The 20,577-nt window shown below is 33.2% G+C and overlaps 1 protein-coding gene across 1 annotated transcript; it reads right to left on the bottom strand.

Annotated features, from left to right (window-relative positions):
- Positions 1-16,244: 16,244 nt before the first annotated feature.
- On the bottom strand, positions 16,245-18,604 carry LOC149986219 (uncharacterized). Its single transcript, XM_090247926.1, has 7 exons — positions 18,401-18,604; positions 17,996-18,204; positions 17,730-17,836; positions 17,481-17,583; positions 17,077-17,235; positions 16,825-16,875; positions 16,245-16,661 (listed from the first exon to the last, which is right to left on the bottom strand). Exons 1-7 carry the CDS (start codon positions 18,510-18,512, stop codon positions 16,593-16,595), a joined length of 810 nt encoding a protein of 269 aa, XP_090104052.1. The 5' UTR covers positions 18,513-18,604; the 3' UTR covers positions 16,245-16,592.
- Positions 18,605-20,577: the final 1,973 nt, after the last annotated feature.

Genomic DNA, 20,577 nt, shown 5'->3' on the forward strand with positions numbered 1-20,577 from the left:
TTCATTATACTCTCCCAATTCATGGACTTGAGCTTCCAGTTTCAAGATCTGGGCATCACAAAGTTCCAACTGATGTTGCTGCTGACTCATCCATTCTGAAACATCTTCAATTGATGCTTCTAACCGACCCTCCACTATTAACTCTTCCATCAATTTTGTCACCTCAGCTTGTAAAACTTTGATTTTGGACCTCAACTTCTCTGTTTTGTATTTGGATTGGTCACTCAATGTTGCTTACTCTTTCGTCAATAACTCTGCCTTGTCTCCTTCCACTTACAACTAACATTTGAATTTCTCTCCTTCCAAATTTTATGTCTTGCGATTGTGGATCAATTTGTCCCATTATCCTTCTATAATCCATAAGATGTGTTCTTCTTCTTTTGTCCAAGACTCATATTGGTGAACCAATTTTTGCTCCAATACTAGCTTGGATTCTCTAATTTCTTTTATTGTCCATTCTTGCTCTTCAATTCTTCGGTTTTGCTTTGATATCACCTTCTTGCTATCCTCTAAATCTTGTTTGCTACTGCCCTCTACATCCAATGCTCGCACCATACAATATATTTATAAAATATGCTTCAATAAAGCATTCTTAAGAGATATTCATTCAAGCAATCGATCCTATGGAAATACCAATTGATTAATATCCATCAAAATTGGAGTTTCATTTTCCTCCTCTACCGCTAAACAAATTGGAATCCATTCTAATTCAATAATTAGAACAACCTCTTGTGCCGTTGTATAACTTGACTCCCCAATTTTGTGTATTACATCTATTATATTGATATTCTATGCCAACAAATTTTATTCTCTCTAAGAAGGCATTAGCACTAGTACAAGACTTTCCTCTACTGGCGGTGTTTGACGTAATGTGTATGCAATTACAACATATACATAATTGGAACAAAGTAAATATGTGAACTTTCTCAATTTTTACTTGGCTCCTATCTTTGCATGAATACGAGTGGCTATGTAAGCTACCTATTTGAACACCATCCATTCAAGCACCCCTATCCGTGCATACAATAACCGTTTGGACATATACATGGGCTGACAGTACAATCCTAACCACCTCACCACAAAACAGAACCATTCTATAAGTTCCAATGAAATTGCCTCACCAATCCACTAACCTTGGCTCCTCTCAAAGGCCGACATACCTCCCTTGAAATATCTTCCTTGACTGAAGTCGCTTGAGTCATCAATTTCTACCGCAATCTCTCCAATGAAAAGAAACAACACCTTTTCCAGAATTGTTCCATCAATCCTCATAATTCGCCCTTGTACGACACTCGATTCATCTTTTGGATCTTAATTCACGATATATTTCTCCACTAATGATACATTAATTTATGGTAAGTGATTTGACTGGTGCAAAAAATAGAACAACTGTGCATTCCAAGTCTTTTATTTTTCTCAGCATTCAACAGATATCTAACTTCATCGGCTCTATATTGGTAACGATTATCTCAAAAGGTAGTTTTGATGTACATCTAGATCTCTCATTTTGGCCACTGTCCTCTTTATTTGTAACTTGCTTAACACTTTTAATTGCTATGAGGTTCCTTCTCTCAAACTCTTAATTGGAACTACTACTCTCGAATACAATATTTATTCTATAAGGGGTGACAATCTTCTTAGAAGGAAAATATAAGAACTCTCCAAGGAGGTTTTGCTCTCTTGTATTTTTATTTTATAAATGTATATTGAAAGAAAAATTGGTGTTATGAAGGAAAGTGAGTTGACAAAGAATAATGTATTTATGAAGTATTGTATAGCTATAAAATAATAAAGCAATTAGTAGTAGTAAGAAGCTCAATATTTTTTCAAGACAATCTCTCTCTCTACAATATTGTATGATGTTGACCTTCCATGTATACTTTACTTTGGTATTGCCACATTTTTTCAACAAGTCTTTAGTAGAAGCCTTTAACTTCTGGCATATGAATTGTACAAGTTCAAAAGGATAGAGTGCAATTATTTTGCATGTAATCAAGAGCAACTAGCAATTGTACATACCACAAAGGTGTGGCCACACTAATTATTGAAAAAGCTAGTAACTATTCAGACTGACTACCAATCCTTACTATACAATTTGCATTTGAAAAATATGAAATCATGACATTATTGTTGAAAAGTACAGTTGCAACTCTTTGATATTGACCTTAAATGCAAGGAAAGGTGACAATACACCGTGCCAAAGATTTTATCGCATAAATCCAATTTAATATCCAAATTAGATGATAAGGCAGAAGTTACTACTATTAATAGTATCATTTCAAACTTAACAAAAAGAACTCAATGAGAAGAAGCTATGCCTTACAATGCTTATTTTAAGATAGTTACTAATCAATTGAAGGTGGGTGATGTACAATATCAAGATTAATGTCTCAATGATGGCTTATTTTATTTCAAGAAGCAAATTTATGTACTTAACAATGTTATACTTTGAATGTGCATACTTCCAAAAAGACATGATATCTCAATATTTGGACACCTACGACAAAAAAAGACTTTAAAATGAATCTCAAGGACATGAGTTTGGGCAGGTTTAAATCATGATGTTTGAGTTTTTGTACATTTTTGTGAATCATGACAATGTAACAAAGTATGTAACGTAATTTCTTCTGTGCTATTATAGTATATTCCATTATTTATATCATGTTAGTAGCAAATGACTATGGTTCTCCATACGTATTTGTTACATATCTCTTACAATCACATTGTAATTGTTGTCTTTATGGACCAAGTCTTGAAGCAACTTCATTTGGCTGTAGTGTACTTTTATATTGATGCTCCAATACTTATACAAGTCTTCTTTGACATTATCTTTTTTCACCATAGATTATCTCATGTCATTATTTTAAATTAAGACCTGCACTTTACGAGGAATTTTTGGCAAGCCTTATTCAAGCTACTAGATACACGACTTGTTATATCTATGACCTTTCATCTTCAAATAGATGGATAAATAGAATATGCAAATTGGATCCTAGAAGATATGCTACAAGCATTTATGGCAATTCACCATAATGTTTGAAATGAATATTTGATGTCCTTCAAGTTTGCCTATAATAATAGTATTCAAGTAAGTATCAATCATTCACCATTCTTCCTTAACATTGATCAACATCTGATTATACCAACAACTTTCTATTGTCCTATTGACACAAATAATTTAATAATAGAAGAATTTATATAATGGCTTACAACAACCTTACAAGATGTATAATAGCGTCTTTTTATTACACAAAATTAATAGAAGTAGTATGTAAATAAGCACCGATAATAGAAGACCTTTCAAGAGGATGATCAAATATTACTTTTCAATGCCAATCTTCTACTTATATATCAATTCAAGTCTGTAAGCTAGTACCTCGATGGCTTAGACCTTTCCTTGTTTCTATAATATTCTTTGATATTGCATACCACCTCAAGCTATCACCATATATTGTAGTCAACTTGGTCTTCCATATTTTGTAGTTTAAAGGATTTCACATTGAACCAAAGCGCTCTCCGAACCGACACCAACTACCACAACTACCATTGGTTGTGATTAATGACTAACATGAGTATGAAATAGATAGTATTTTGGAGCATTGTGACCTTCACCATAGCAATGAATGTCTCCAATTTCTATACAAAGTTTTCTAAAAAGGTTATCCCATCATTAATGCAAGATGAGAACTTATACAAAACCTCATTCATTTTCAAGAAGTCATTTGAAAATACCATCAAGAGCAAAATAAAGACGTTTTGTATTACTAAAAAGAAATTAGCTATAACAAGGTATGGATAGGATATTTGTATTATTTACAAATAAAAATATATAGGTAAAATTGTTTTTGGAAAATTTTTAGAATTTAGGTTAGAATAGTGGTTTATATAAGATCCACCATAGAACCTTCTAGAAAGGCTTAGGGCAATTATTATGGTGGAGCCTACTTTTAAAATCTTCTAGAAAGGCAATTATCTTACTGGAGCTTGCCATTAGGAATATTTTAGAAAATTCTAGAATAAATGAAAAGAGTATAAATAAGACTAACTAAGGCCATTTGGGCATTTAATCAAGTATGGCTTTAGATTCTTTTTCTTTAAAAAGCTTGGTTTTTTTATTCTATTCTATTTGATTTTATTTGATTCTATTTGATTCTATTTTTTTTTATTCAGTCTTATCTTTCAAGTTCTATTTTATTTAGTTATTTTCAATTTTATTCTAGTATGTGTGGCCTTACATTGTATCAACATCTTTATTATTATGGATTTGGTAAGATTTTAGACCTTAGAAAATCTATTCTTATTTCAATAAGGCTGTCTCAAAAACAGCATAATATGCAAGCATTGGTCATGCAGTTGACTATAAAAGAGGTTCTAGTATAGAAGTGCTTGGCCATAGATTCATTGTTTCCACCAATCAGTTGGTTGAGTTTTTGGTAATGACAATGGCAAGTCAACTTGTACAAGGAGTGGCTATTATTGTGGTCCTACAATGTATCCCTCCAAGCTGAGTTAACATTGTTATATTAAAAAGTAGCATCATATATAAAAATAATATAAAATATTATAAAAATTTAGAATATAATTAAAAATAAAATAATAAAATATAAAAATGAAAAAATATTTATCTAATTTGTTTAAATTTATAGTTTAAGTTTTGTAATTAAAGGTAGAAGTTGTAGGATTTATTAGAAAGAAATTTAGAAGAGCTTTGGAATCAAAAGTATAATATTTTAACTTCTAGACCATTTCATGTGGGTAGATAAGATGAGTGATAGATGACCTCATTTCTATTGGTTAAAAGTCATGGCGAATGGACTTCAAGATGTTATTTAAGACCACATTAGAGTTTAGAACCACTTTAAGACAATCCATTCAAGGCAAAGCAGACAATTTGAGGAAAGGCAAGACATTTGGAGTTTGGAGATTGGATTCAAAAAGTTTGTATTTTAGACTAGAATTTGGATGAAAGAAATGGATGATTTTAAATTATAATAAGTGAGTTATGGTTTTTTGAAATTAGGTTGTGATTTTATTACCTATTGTTACGCTTTTAAGCATATAGAGAGTTGAAAGAAAGCTTTGATAAATTAGAAAGTGAATTTTGAAAGTTGACTTAAAGAACTACATTTTATACAAAAACATCAATACATATCAATCTAGAATAAAGGAAATAGATCTATGAGAAGTTAGTATTCAAAACTAAGATTTGTAAGTGAATTGATTTTAATAGAGGTTTTGGTTTTTGCCATATTTTGAGTTTCTAGATGAATTTTCAGTTTAAAAGTTCCACAAATGTAGATGACTATGTTAAAAAGTTGTATATGAAAAATTTATGATATTTAAGTATTGGATTTTTGAGATATAAAAGAATTAGTGCATAGGTATCTAAAATTTTTCATGTTTAGCACTTGCTAGAGATTAGGCAATATCAAAAGACTTGTAATGAATTTATGATTAAATTTTCATGTAGAAATAGTCAAGGATATAAATTAACTTATAGAGAATTTTGAATCCAACTAAATGGTTAGATTAGAAATTATTGAATGATACATATATAGAAAGAATTTTTATAAGAATAAAAGTGAATTTAAGATATCTAGTCACATCTTGAGTATTTTTGTGCATCCTAGACTTGTATGTTTATTGTATTTATCTTCTTAAGGATAAGCTATAAATTATATTTTTATTTTATAATCTTGTAACTTTTTTGAGTGATTAGTAGCATTTAGAGCCCCAATACTTTCTTAAGACAATTCACTCTACTATGACAATGTGTGTTCTTGCTTGAGAATGCACCAAGCACCTGGTTATCGAGGTAAGTAGAAATAGAACAACAATCCTATCAAATCTATTAAAATCTTAAATAAAATTTAAATAAACCTTAATAATCCTAATCAAACTTTCATCAATTCAAAATAAATTTAAAAGAAGTTATAAAAGAAATATAAAGAAGTTCCAAACTAATTTCAAAGAAAAACAACAAAAAATCTTTAAAAAATATATATAAAAAAAAAAAACTTTTAAAAAAATAATAATAATCTTTTAAAAATAATAAAAATAGAAATTTTAAAAAATAGGAATTCCAAAATATTATTAAAAATAAAAATCCCAATTAAATCTTAATCAATCTATAAGTCAAATCTTAATTAAAATCTTAATTGAATCTTAATCAAATTCTAGATCAAATCCTAATGAAATTCTAATAAAATCCTAAATCTTAAATATACCTTATTCAATCTTTAGTTAAGTTCTAAATCAAACTCCAAGCAAACTCTAAGCAAACTCTAATCATAACCAAATTCTAGAACAAATCTTAAGTCCTAATCAAATTGTAGACAAATCTTAAACCAAATCTTGAAGTAAAATAGAATCTCAACAACTAATGATTGAGCCATTGATGTCAACTCAAAATTTGCACACTTCTTCACATCTTAGTTAGAAACAAGAAAGGTGAAATCAATTGCAATTATCATTTAAAAGAAATATAAGATAATTCAATTGGATGTTAAATGGCCTCCTACTTTAATCTAGATGCTAAACTTTTTAGATCAAAATTTTACTTCAAACTTCACTAAAATATTAAAAATTGAATTTAATAATTATATAAAAAAAATTCACTTCAATTTAATTGATAGGTTGCTAAAGATCTTAGAAACTCTCTCACCTTTATTTCTTTAGGATTTCTTAAGGATTCTTTTAAGATTTATTATAGATTTCTTTTGAACTCTTTTAAGATTTCTTATTATTTCTTTTGTAATTTCTTTAAGGTTTCTTTCAAATTTGATTAAAGCTTCTTTAATATTATTAAGGATTTAATTAGAATCATTTAATATTCTATTAAAATTAGGATTTTATTGTTGAAATTTCTATTCTATCTTCTACAGCCAAGTATCTAGTACATTTTTAAGTAAGACTTCATTTAATACAACAATGCTGTTTGGCTCTACAATTAATTTTTCCATCTTTGATAATCAAAAATATTTCCTCTTAAACTCCCTCAAAAGCTTTGTAGCTTACAAATTCTTATTAGGCCCTTCAATCTATTCCAAAAATGATTTCTTGGTAATCCAATCAGTGATCTCTAAAAAATATTTGTCCTTTAATGTATGTAAAAATGTCTTCTATGAATTTCCAAAATGTTCCACAATTGATTTAATATGTTTTCTTATCTCCAATATTATAACAAGTTCAAATAGCTCAATCATTTTTTTTTCAAAAACTTGATTCAATTCCATTTCTCATACATAATATCTCAAATACTTTGAAATATGCCTTCCATCAAATTAGTCAATTTTGTTATCCATTGCTTATAATACTTTGGTTGCCAAAGCCTCTTTGTGATGATTATCTTATTATTGTTGCATAAATAATATAAAAATTTGAAACCTATTTGTAGTGTTTGGATCAAAGTACATAAATTGTCTACTAGTAGAAAATCCATTTGAAGCTCCACTTGAAGATCTACTTGAAGCTCTATCCAAAGCTCCATCAAAAGCTCCATCAAAAGCTCTAAATTCAACCTTCTTGCTTTTTTGTGCCATAAATTCTAAATAACCTCAAATACAATCCAATACCTTCTACTTCAAATTTCCATGTCAAGTTCAACACTTATATTGTAATACATGTCTTGTTTGAGAATACACTAGGTACTCGGATGTAGAAGATAAAATTATATTTTACAAATATTGAAAAAATTCTAATAAATTTTAACCATCTTAATACAAAGAAATTCAAATTTCAATTCAATAGTACTTAAAGCTAATACAAAGTACTCAAAAATACTCTCCTTAGTAACCTCAACTATTTATAAATTTCACTTGCCTTATTACTTTTATAATTAGGCTATTTTTATTTTTCTTTGCAAGCCCTAACTATGATTAGTAAGTTTAAGCAAGCTATATTTCTTAATCTAATCATCTATTTGGTGTAAAATTTTGTACAAAAATTCCACTTTAAGTCTTCTATATGCTCCAAAAAATTCAATCTAATTTATAGATTGTGAGAAAAAGCTCAAAAACTACATTAATAATACTTGGCTGCCAACTTGAAAGTTAATGCAGATGTCTTAGTAGTGATTTCTCCTTTTTCAATTGTTAATTTTAATTCGAAATTTGTAAGTAGATAAACATTGAAGTCTTCTAAGACTATGCCAAATTTCACCTTGATTCAATTAGTAAATCTTTAGATATCATAGAAATCCTATCCAACTTCAAACTGCCAACTTGTAATACCTTCTTGTACAAAATCCAGATATCTCTCAATTTCTTACTTAAAACAACAAAAAAATTTACACACATTTAGCACACTCAATCAACCAAGCATGATCAAATTTTTAATCATAGATGTGACATCAATTGCACAAACTAGCTAAGAGTGCAAGCCCTAATTGTTTTACATTAATCCCAATTCACTTATATAAATCTTGATTTTTGAACAATAATTGCAAAGTCATTCCAAATCCTATAGAAAAAAGCCTTATACTTCTAAAATCAACTTAAAGCTAGGTCACCAATTCAAATTTATAATCTTTAAATGCCCTATTTTTTTGCCCTAGGTGGTCATTGTAGTGTTAAGATGTTTGATTTGGATCCTATCCCACAAACAGTCGACCTTCAAGTATCAATCTAACCTATCCTAGGGATTTTTTAGTCCAACCCTTCTTTTAATCTATTAGCTATTAATACAAGAAAATAAACTAAGAGGCTTTTATAAAAGCCATGTTTAAATATCTTAAATTATTATTAAACCAAGATGATAAAATATTAATTAGAAATTCATTTTTGATTATATTTTTACCAAATAGTCATATTATAACACCACAACATTAAAATTTTAAACTATTTATACTACCCTTGGCCTTATTTTTCAATTTTAAAATTATGAATTAAGTCCTATTAATAAGTGACTCTACTATATTAAGATTGTCATAAAATCTTAAATTGGTATTTAGTTGGACCTTGTATATTACTTGTGATAAAAATTTAATTATTAGATGAGACCACTAATTTGAGATCAGCACAAGATCTCATCTTAGTATATGATTAAATCATATATCTCTTAAATGAATTAGAAAAAAATAAAAAATTATGTTATTTTATGAAATAAAAATAAAAATAATTTATGATAAACTTATTATGCAGTAAACCACCTATTAGGTCTTTTACTTAAAGAGAATTATTTAGAAACCATATACTTAGTTGTATACCACCTAAAATTAAATGTAAGGTAGTTTATCTTCTTATTGGCCTTCTTTTGTAGTTTGGACATGTTTTACAATCCGAAGTAGATATTAAAACTATAGTTTTAGAAATCCACGTATTAGAAGAGATTGGTGATTAGATGTCACAAGCTTTTATTGAAATAGAGCACAATAGAAGGCATCCTTTATAGCCTCAAATAGAATCTTATCATTTTTGATTCTAAAAGTTGTTAGGATAATATTCATCCCTCAATCTAAATTACAAGACGGCTTCAATTAAAAATTATTTGTAATGGATGGTATAAAGTAGAAGATATAATTAACAAGATTAAAAGAAAGAAAAATACAAAATAAGTGAAATAAGTGCAATGAAACAATTGTACACAACAAAAGTAATCTACAATCTATTCACTGAGTTTTTAAGTAATAAAAAATAAAAATATGTTTTTAAAATATATTTTTAAATAAATAATTATTTTATATTTTCAATAACATAAAAAAATATAAATTTAAGTTAATTTTAATAAATTATGATAGATTAAAGATAGAATATAAATAATAAAAAAGTTAAGTAAAAATATTTTATCTCAAGAATAACTTACTTGTAGATCAAGGATTTGAGCTTCACCAAGGCTCACATGTAGAGTATATCAGGAATTAAGAAAAGCCTCAAGGCCTTACTCTTATCTTCCTACCTACATCCAAGGTGCTACAATCTACATGGAACTTATGCACCTCCCTTCCTACAAGCACTAAAATAGCTGCTGGTCCTCCTATTTTCTACCAATAAAACTCATTTTTTTTGTATTTTTAACTACACTATGGTGTTTAAAAACACCGAAATACCCTATGAGCCTCATATGGCCTTCAAATCTTGTTTATTTTTTCATAATGGCTCCCGAGGTTATAAAACTCATTTATACCAAGGTCTTGAAATTTTCTATAAAAATATTAAATAAATTCTAAATAAAATCTAAAAAAACTATAAAAAATACTAGAATATTTTTATAGTTCTAATACCTATTTAAAGCTATATTTTTCTACCTTGTTGAATTTTTATAGTAATAAAATTATTTTAAATCCACTAAAAATCTTATTTTCTATAAAATTAACCAAAATAACATGAAGTTATTTTTCATGCTTCTTCTAAGTACTAATTAATCATTGATAGGATTTTATAAATAATAAATGTAGATAGGATGCCAATAAAGACATTGGTTTCAATAAATAATCTTCAATATTCAACAATAAGTAAAAATACTAAATCAACTAAGATAATTGCCACCAAAACTTACTAAGACTCTATTTTTATAACTTTTCTTTTGATAAGACTTTTATAACTTATAAATACTTCTAAATTCTAATAAATACTTGAATAGTAAAAAAGACTCTTTAATCTTAATATTTATTTAAATAAATAATTTCAAAATATATTTATAATTAATTTATCAATTAAAATGCATTGATGAAATTCACAAATTAAAACTATTTTAAGTAGTTATGGTAGCTAGAAAGAAATTATTTTTAATATTTTTAAATGATATTTAAAAAATTACAATATATAGCTATAAATAGCTATAAAACTATATTATAATTATCATAATAAAATAATAATAGAAAAAATATAATTGACATTCTACTATATCATTTCATTATACACTTTTGATCCATTAACAAGTTCTAAATATTACAACATAAGATTCATGAAGATCTTTGGAATTTTCAATACAATGAAGCAAGAACTTCAAAGATGGGATTGATGAATTTAAGATAAGATTCATCAAATAAAAGTTATGATCTATTTTAAAGTGAATAACAACAATGGAATACTTTAACCTTGGCAAAGACATGAAGGAATATAGAGACATTAAAGATTAAAGATATTGAAGATAGATTTAGAATTTAATTAATTGACCTTGACTTTGATATAGATTTTAACTCCAAGAGCTTCAATCAAGATTACAACTTTTAGAAGACATATTGATATCATATTTTGTTTTATCTGTGAACTTGAAAAAAAATAATAAATTGATTCTTAATATATTTTTATTCAAAATCCAATTATTGATATTTTCACAAAGCCTCTTTTGCAAGATCAATTTGTTCAATTGTGTTTTTTACTTGGTATCACAACATTCAACTTTAATAGAGTGAGAGAAGTATTATTAGATTCAATTGTAGAAAGTTAACTTAAATAAGTAGGACTATAAAATGAACATTTTTGTCCAACTTCCTATAAACAAATATATATCATAATCAGCAATATAATAAGTAGTGTACAAAGCAAAGCTAAATCATTTTAGTGAAAACAATACTTGTCAACTTAGAAACTAGCAATCAAACAAGTAATCACTTGTTATTTTAAAAAAAAAATTATAAAATAAATCTATACAAATGTATAATAAACGTAGTTTAATTTAAGGTTGTATAGATTGATTATTATTTATTAGTATATAAATCCAACAATTTTGGTGAGTCACTGAGATCAACTTCAATAGGTGCTAATTATAATGATACAAAGAAAAAAATAAAATAAAAAAAATAGAAAATATTAAATACACCTAATACATTCTATACCTACTCCATCTTCAATAAATTGTACTATGATTGATAGTAAGCTATTTAAGAATAATGCATCTCAATCTTGTTGTTAGAATCATTTCCAAAATTTTTCCTACTATGTGTTGCTGAAATCAAATGCATGTATACATGCTCAATTTTTTTCTATTCAAATTATCTTTAATCAGCACAATGATGTATATTGCCATCTTCTAATCTTTGCTTTCCAGACAAACAAATACTCTTATATAATCCAATTGATAGCAACATCTATATTAAGTCCTAGAATGATAAAAATAATATTTTTATCCTTAGGACAAAAACCACAATTAGCTACCATCTTTGCTCTCAAATTCTAATACCTTACTTGTAACATAAATTGAAACTACAAATCCTTTATCAACCAATTTTAAATTAGACTAAAAGACAACATTAATGATTTATTATTGATAATGACAAAAGCAAACTTATTGATGCAGTTTGTTATTTTAGCCATTATATGTAGTAATCAACTTTGTAAAAGGTGCAAAGAACAAAGATTTGGTTAAAGAAAAATAAATCAAGTCATGACAACAACTCTTAAGTTTTTAGAAATTTATTCATAGAAATCAAAACCTATTTAAATTGATGCAATATGTTTTAATCATCTTACTAAGCAAAAAAAATAAGAAACATTGTCAAAAATGATTGTGCTTATATTTTAGAGAACCTAAGTACATTGTTCAACATTATCCAAAAAAACAACATAACCACAAAATAAAGAGTATGATTGTCAATTAAAACAATGTATTAGAAAATAAATATGTCTAGTTATAATAAAATCACACACTTAAGATCTTATGCAATACTTAATAAAAGTCATATTTTCTCTTCAAAATCTTCACCATGTTTTACAATAAACATAAGTTTAGGACCTAAAAATTACAAAGCCTTTGCCTTATTAGATTCAAGAGCCTCAATTTGTTTTTTGAGTTAAGACTTTGTTAAAAGACATGGTATATTTTTAGTTAAGAAAACTAAACTCATATATGTAGAAGTTGTAGATGATTTTCTTTTATCTTTTGGAGATTTTAATCATAAAACTATCTTTGTAGAAATAGCCAAAAACTATTATAATAGATGAGTGATATTGAATATTAATAGAATTTTTTTTAATTTAGTCATTTTAGGCTTATTGTTGCTAAAAACATATAATCTCCTAGTAGGTTGGATTTCTTGTAATCCTGATTTTTCTAATAGCATAATCAAGAGTTTTGCTAATCAAGTAAAAAGTCATAAGTCTAGTATAATCAAATCTTTGTTTGTAGATGCAAAGGCTTTTATACATGCTACAAAGTAAGAAGTTATTTTTTTATTATTTATTCTATACCTATTTCTAATAGCAAATAGACTTCAAGCAATATTTTAAGCTTATATAAGGATTATCAAGATGTTTTTTAGAAGAAAAATATTGACATTCTACAAAAGCATCATCCTTATGATTACTAAATTGATCTTCAAGAAAGAACTTAATTGTCATTTGGATCAATCTACAGCTTAATACAAAATAAATTGGATTTATTCAATAATTGCATTAATAAGAATTTGGCCAAATACTTCAATATGTCATTTGAAGGCTCCAATAGATATTATTTAATAAATATTTTTTATGTAAAAAAAATATAAAATACTTCTATAACAACATAAAGGTTAATATAAAAGTATTTTTATTCTTGAAGTATATAAATATATATAAACATACATACATATGTACATAAATATATAAATTTTATTTTTTAATTCTTTTTAAAATTGTAGAATCTAACAAAGTTATGCCTAAAAGACCAATACCAATCTCAATAAATTATTTATATAAAAATCAAATATGCCTTAATCAATTTAAATTTTTTTTAAAAATATTTATAATATAAAAATTTATCTTTTTATAATTTAATCTTATTATTACTACCATATATAATGATTTAATAAGCTCTATATTAATACATATCTTAGCAATACAACTTATATTACATTTTGTTGTACAAATATTTTAAGCTTCTATAATGTTCTTTAATACTACATTTACACACAATAATATAAAATGCACATTATTTTAAAATTAATCTATCATTAATCAAATATTTTTGGATAAATTTTATTTAAATCTTTTTTTTTATCCATTAATCCCAAATTTAATGCAAAAATTGATGGTGGCTCTATTTAGCAGCTACATTAAGAATTTATATTAAGAATTTATAATGATTTAATAGATGGTAGTCATACTTGTTTTTTTAATAGAAAAATCTCTATTTGCCACAAATAAGTAAAATTTAGATTTTTTTAAAAAAATCTATATTTGAAAAAATAATAGATTTTTATTTAATAATCAATTGTATCATATGGTTCATTTCACACAATCTCATAAATTCTAAACAGTCATATCTTAATAGCTTCAAGTAAAATTTTGTTGCAAATTTTACTAAATCTTAAGCAAATCCTAAACAAATCTTGCATTACAACTTTAATAACTCAATACAACTCTTCACACTAAATTCTACATCTCAATTTCAAATTTCTTCTTTCAAAATTCCAATAACTCTAAACAACATGTAAATAAACCTCATCAACTTTTGAATCCAAAACATATCATAACAAATTTCAAAATTCAAAAAATAATCATGTTAAATTGTAAGAACATTCCTCCATCAAATCAGAAGCACACACAAAGCCATCGCACATTCACACACGTGTAGAGAAAAACTATTCTGAGATGGGAAAATTTATAAAACTCCTTCCCTCTCCCAGGCGACATTCGTCTTCACAGCTCCAAAATTCATCCGCTCCGGTTGAAGTGCTTTCTACTCATCTGCGCCTCAGAATAAATAAGCTAAAAAAACGAAATACAGATTTCCATCAACTTTTTACTAAAGGTTTCAACGAATATTTCTATTATAAATGTGACAAATTAAACCTGACGAAACCAAATCGATATATCAACAATGTAACAACCGCTAACGATAAAAACTGGCAGCTTCCCATCCTCATCTGATGTTAAATCAATCCGAGCCATTGGCAAATCAACAGCCATCCACCCTAATATATTAAAAGTTCACAATAATCCAATCACAATGTCACACACAGCTAGACTGAAGTCTAGAACGGGGGATCGATTCACGGGCTAAATTTGGCTGCCAGAGATTGCAGTTCTTCTGTAAAGGTATGGCATTTGGCGGGTCCGACTTATTCGCGTGTGGGGAAACTGGGACTTGCGGTCACATTCAGAGAACACTTTGGCTTCCGGACACTGGACTTCTCGCAGATAAGCTCGTAGGCAACCAGGGGGTTCATGCACTGCATGCAAGTTGAGTCCCGCAATTTTTCACAAAAATAACATCAAAAGTGCAGAGACGGAAAGGGTGCCCTCAGCTGATGGGCTGAAGAACACGACACAGGTTGGGGGTTGACTTTGTACATAATCTCCTCAAGGTAACCACTTTTGCTTATCCCAAAAATAACGCGACATGACTGGTCTACAAGATAACCAGGAAAACTTCCATTTCTCTCAACGCGGACCGCAGACAAACACACCATCACGCACATGTAATGTTCATGTCCAATGAAGAGTCACGAAAAAAGGCACATGCTTCCGAAGTTAGTGCTCCTACGCGATTGGCAGACGTCGAGCACAGTTGGCAAGTATTGGATGGATCCATTCTTTCGACTTACTACATGTGAATGGAAAACACAACCAGCAATGTCTAGATTGACGTACAAAACAGAGCGGCTTATCTTTTCCAGTGAGTGAGTGAGTGATCCCATTAGCGTAGAGATTAACAGCTTGCTTGTTATGCAGCATCTTGAAGACGGTACCGTAAAGCGATTCGAGTGCAATTGCACAGTTGTGATAGTAGTCACATTCTGCGGTGCTATTTTTAATGTGTTTTAAGCTTCAAAACGTACCAAGCCATGGCCAAAAGCTTGGCCCGATCGACAGTCGGGAATACTTTACCTCGGCCCGATCCATCCCACCTTCGGTTACATGAACCGATGACTTCTAGACTACATTGAACAATGCAGATGCGTATGTACTATTGTCGACATCATAACACACATAAACACATGAGTATCTGTAACTATGCGTGGTGCTAACTGCAATGATAAAAGATCGGAATCACCGGACTGCGTCGGACTGCGCGATTCGTTCCATACCTACCTCGTCCTCAGTGAATTGCACTGTGATTGGCAGCAGGCTGTTCACGAATGGTGCACCGCGATCCCGTCGCTGGAGACGTCCCGAAACTCTGTCCTGCTCCAGGTACCTGAGATCAAGCGCGCGCTACGTGCATGCGCATGTGCATGTCCAACTTTCCTTCTCCCAAACTGCCCTGCACCAGCACAGCGATGAGTGTTGCCATCTTCCGACCTTTCCCTCCCAGACACACACACACACACACACACGCCTACATCGCCCAGTCGGCGGCAACACCCATCACACGACCCATCTGCGTCTGCTGGGAACTCCAGCGAAAACCCGGATTCAACCAAACTTCCATTGAGAGGTGCATAGTGGTACAACCGTGAAGCTGCTTTGCTTCCACGGAGCTCGGCATTAGCGTCAAATCTACCATTCTGACGAGGCGCAAACCACATCCAGTCTGCGCACTCTCTTGTCAGCCTCTACACTGACTTCTACTCTACATCATTCCACTCCACGCCCGGCTCAATTCGTGGGAAAGAGAGGGAGTTGAATGCACTAGTCTACAAACACCGACGCCATCAGCGTCGAGGCGTCGCATTTTACAAGCTGCCACACTTCGTGTCGCTTACATCTCCATCCTGGCGCCACCCTGATACCTCAAGCGTTGGTGCGCATGCGGAAACCCCTTCCGGCGCTGCCGAAGGTTGGACGGTTGTTGTGTCCCTTCTGCACACGTCACACGTCCAGTGCATGCAGCCCGGCGTCAGATGCCAGAAAAGCCACCGTTCCAACGTTTCCAAAGAAGCAGGTAAAAGAAGATACAACAGAACAATCTAGCAGCACCCGCGGCCACCTTCCCTACCACCTGCACCTGGCAGAGATCACTCACCGGCACAGAAGCCCGGAGCTTAGCCAGCTGTTCCGCGGACGCCGTTTGAAACTGCCACCCAACAAGCGCAACATCGTCCCACGTATCAGTTCCCGGTACATTCATGAGCAACGCTTGTGAGCGGCTGCTCGCCTTGCATTTGGAAGGGCACCCGAAAGAACCACTGCGACGACGGAAAACCACAATCTCCCACATGCCGACATCTACAAGTCTCTCTGTCATGCCACGAACACTGGAGCAGAACCCACTTACGTTGAACAACGACAGAATCCAGGTGACACCCTCCGCGCATGGTGGGGTGGTGAGGGATCCCATGTAAGTGCCGTAGTTCCTCTCCGGCTTCATCATCTTGATGTGCCCCAAGTCGACCTTCACGCCTGGGCTATTTGACGATGGCACCTCATGTGCGAACTGCACACGTCACACCAGTTTCCGCATGGGGTCAGGCTTCGCCAAGGAGAATCGCGTTCGATAGCGCGCGCGACCTTCCTAGCAAGATCTTCAGTGACACACGAGAGCACTACTCTGCACCGACCATAACGCAACGCAGATTCGCCAAAGCTACGCCACCCACGTCATGGGCGCACGACAGTTGACCTTCAGCCTCGTCCGCGCCCACTGGAAAGAGGGTACACAGGTGGGAGCGGGGTGCGTACCTGGGCCAGGAATTCGCTCTCGCCTCCTTCCTCAAACAGGAACCCGATCACCGCAAGCTTCCCATCATCGGACTTGTGCACCAAGTGGAGCTCCAGCGGGAAACTGGAGCAGTGCCAACCGAACAGTGGTTCGCGCGTCAGCAATGAACACACACTGACCTCGTAGTCACAAACGGAGGTGCGGGCTCCACAGCCGAATTCAATTCCCAAACAAAACCTGCAACTTCGTGGTAGCATGCCGTGACGTACCTCTGGTTCATGATTGTGTGCTCGCTGGGCATGTGGATGTGGAACTGGACGGGTCGGTACGTCTCGCCACCGATCCTCAAGCGTCCCGAGCCGGCTGGCATGCTCACCTGACAAATCCACAGTCAGCCCCAACTTCGGAGTAACAGGCCAGCCGCCTGCAATCGGCACGCCTGCCCCCCTGTCCAAACGTCGAACTTCACTGGTTCCAATTGACCACGATAACCGCCACACCGCCAAGGGAGAACTTCAGAGACCACGGCACTTACCTCAGCCCCATGCCCGCTGTTGTAAAGAGTGGCATGAACTCTCTTCCGGTACTTGGCATCCAGCTTCCCCAGACTGCGGTCTGTGACCAGGTCGAGCGCCGTGATGGCGATCGGGGACTGCCGGCTGCCCGACTTGCACACACCCCACTCGGCCTTCAGGTCACCCCAGCCACCTGGCCCATGCGACCCACCGCTGTAGTCCCAGTGCACTGAATATCCACACAGCACATGCACACGGAGTCATGCACCAGCATTGGTTGGAGTCATGCATCAGTTGGTCATGCAGGCCACCAATGTGAGTCAAGAATTTTTCGGCCGCATGTATGCTGCGATGGAATGCTAGGGGGACATCACAATCCTGTTCTACTACTCCACGCCGAAGTTGGAGTTTCTGCCCCGACTTACCCTCGTCACCTCCCTCAGCCTGAGCCGATCCTGCCCACGCGCCAACCCAGCTTGCGGAGATGCATTGCAGAACCACAACAGCGGCCACTGCCTGCACAAGTTGGCTCGCCATCGCCAGCAACTCAACCGACCGCTCGCTGGGAACAGTGAGTCTACGGCCGATCACTTCCGCACTGGAGCCACCCCAATAGTCGACCGCGGGACCGATGCTTGCACGTCATGCCGCTCCTCGGACAGCCTTATGTAGTCCATGCTCACGGAAGGTGCCAAGCCCAACCACCCATGAATCCACTTGCTTGATTCCCACTAATCAGTCTCGATTGGATGTTCCCAGCGGATTGTGGTCACCAAGCACTCCCCGAATTCGGGTGGCTTTGGGTTTCTGATCCGACCATTCCTGTCATGCTCATCACGTCATGGATGTGTGCGTCGAAGCTGCCTGTGTGCTGCAGCGTGGACTGGCGCAACCGTCTGGCGGTTTTCTTACCCTTCCCACGGTTCGTGTTTTTCACCCAAAGGAAGCCGCCCTTCGGTTACAACTTTTGGAGCCTCGCTCCGTCCCACTCCTCCTTTCCACCAGATTCTCGAGCATCCGGTAGCAAGTTGCGAGTTATCTTGCGGGAGGAAACATGGAGCCGCGGGCTCCCGTGGATCACCAGGCATTGGCTGTCTCGCGTCGCTAGCGGGGCGGATTCTGTTCTTGTGGAGGCGTGACACATGGCAGTCCTTGAAAGTACATTGGGATTGGCGGTGGAACGCTGTCGGGGAGGATGCATCTGAAGTTTGTGGACTGTGGCACCCACCCGGCAAATTGTATTGTTGAGACGAAGTATCTCTTCAACGTCAACTTTTTTATATATTAGATGTAAGAAAGCTCATTGAGAAGTTTTTTTGATGCTAGGAAGTGAAGCAAGCCTTCAAATACCTTCTACAACCATCTAAGATTTCTAAGAGCTTGCCAGGGTATTATGGAGCTTCTTGGGATCTATTAGAATATAATAGAGGTTTTTTAAAATCATCAAGTGTTACGGACATATATACTTACTCCAATATTTATCTATAATAATTATGCTATGGCCATTAGCTTCGTTATTCTTTAAACAATTCTTCTTTTTAAATACTACTAGTTATTTTCATTATTCTATTGCTATTGCCTCAACTTGTATTCTTTTGCACCATATTGTTTTGTTTGTTTTACATTCCTTATTAGAAAATTATATACACTTGCATTTTGGTGTGCCAAATCTATCGTCACAAAACACATGGCAATATCTCAAAAAAAACAAATTATCAAGTCCATGGTGTACCATACATGGTACTATTTCTAAAAATCTCAGTGTTGCATCCATAAAAATTGTTCAATACATTTTGTTGTTGAACGATATTGTTGCATCTTACCAATTTCTTTATTTTGCAAATAAAAAGTTGAAAGCATGGACCACTTTTGACAAATGCTAAAATTTACAAACTAAGATTTGTTGCGTGCAATAAACGGATTTTAGCATAGATTAAATAACCAAGTAGTGAAAGTCTAATAACAAAACTTTTTTGGATAAAGCCACTTGCTTGATTCCCACTTGCTTGATTTCCACCCATGAATCCACTTGCTTGATTTCCACTAATCAGTCTCGATTGGATGTTCCCAGCGGATTGTGGTCACCAAGCACTCCCCGAATTCGGGTGGCTTTGGGTTTCTGATCCGACCATTCCTGTCATGCTCATCACGTCATGGATGTGTGCGTCGAAGCTGCCTGTGTGCTGCAGCGTGGACTGGCGCAACCGTCTGGCGGTTTTCTTACCCTTCCCACGGTTCGTGTTTTTCACCCAAAGGAAGCCGCCCTTCGGTTACAATTTTTGGAGCCTCGCTCCGTCCCACTCCTCCTTTCCACCAGATTTTCGAGCATCCGGTAGCAAGTTGCGAGTTATCTTGCGGGACCATTTCTGACACTTGCTAAAATCTACAAACTAAGATTTGTTGCCTTCAATAAAAGGATTTTAGCATAGATTAAATAACTAAGTAGTGAAAGTTTAATTACAATATTTTTTTGGACAAACCCACAATTCACCATGACCTCAAAATTGTGTGTATATATAGATAAATGGTTACATTAATCAAGATAATTGATTTGTCTTTAAAGCACCAAGTCCATGTTAGAAAAAACAAACATCATCTCTAC

Source organism: Physcomitrium patens, chromosome 26, assembly GCF_059467195.1.
Source record: "Physcomitrium patens ecotype Gransden chromosome 26, ASM5946719v1, whole genome shotgun sequence".
In the NCBI taxonomy this organism is placed as follows: Eukaryota; Viridiplantae; Streptophyta; class Bryopsida; order Funariales; family Funariaceae; genus Physcomitrium; species Physcomitrium patens.

Coding starts and splice junctions, on each gene's coding strand:
- LOC149986219 (XM_090247926.1), bottom strand. CDS start 18,512: ATGGCGAGCCAACTTGTGCAGGCAGTGGCCGCTGTTGTGGTTCTGCAA. Junction 18,205..18,400: donor GGCTGAGGGAGGTGACGAGG/GTAAGTCGGGGC, acceptor GTGGATATTCAG/TGCACTGGGACTACAGCGGT. Junction 17,236..17,480: donor AGAGCGAATTCCTGGCCCAG/GTACGCACCCCG, acceptor TGACGTGTGCAG/TTCGCACATGAGGTGCCATC.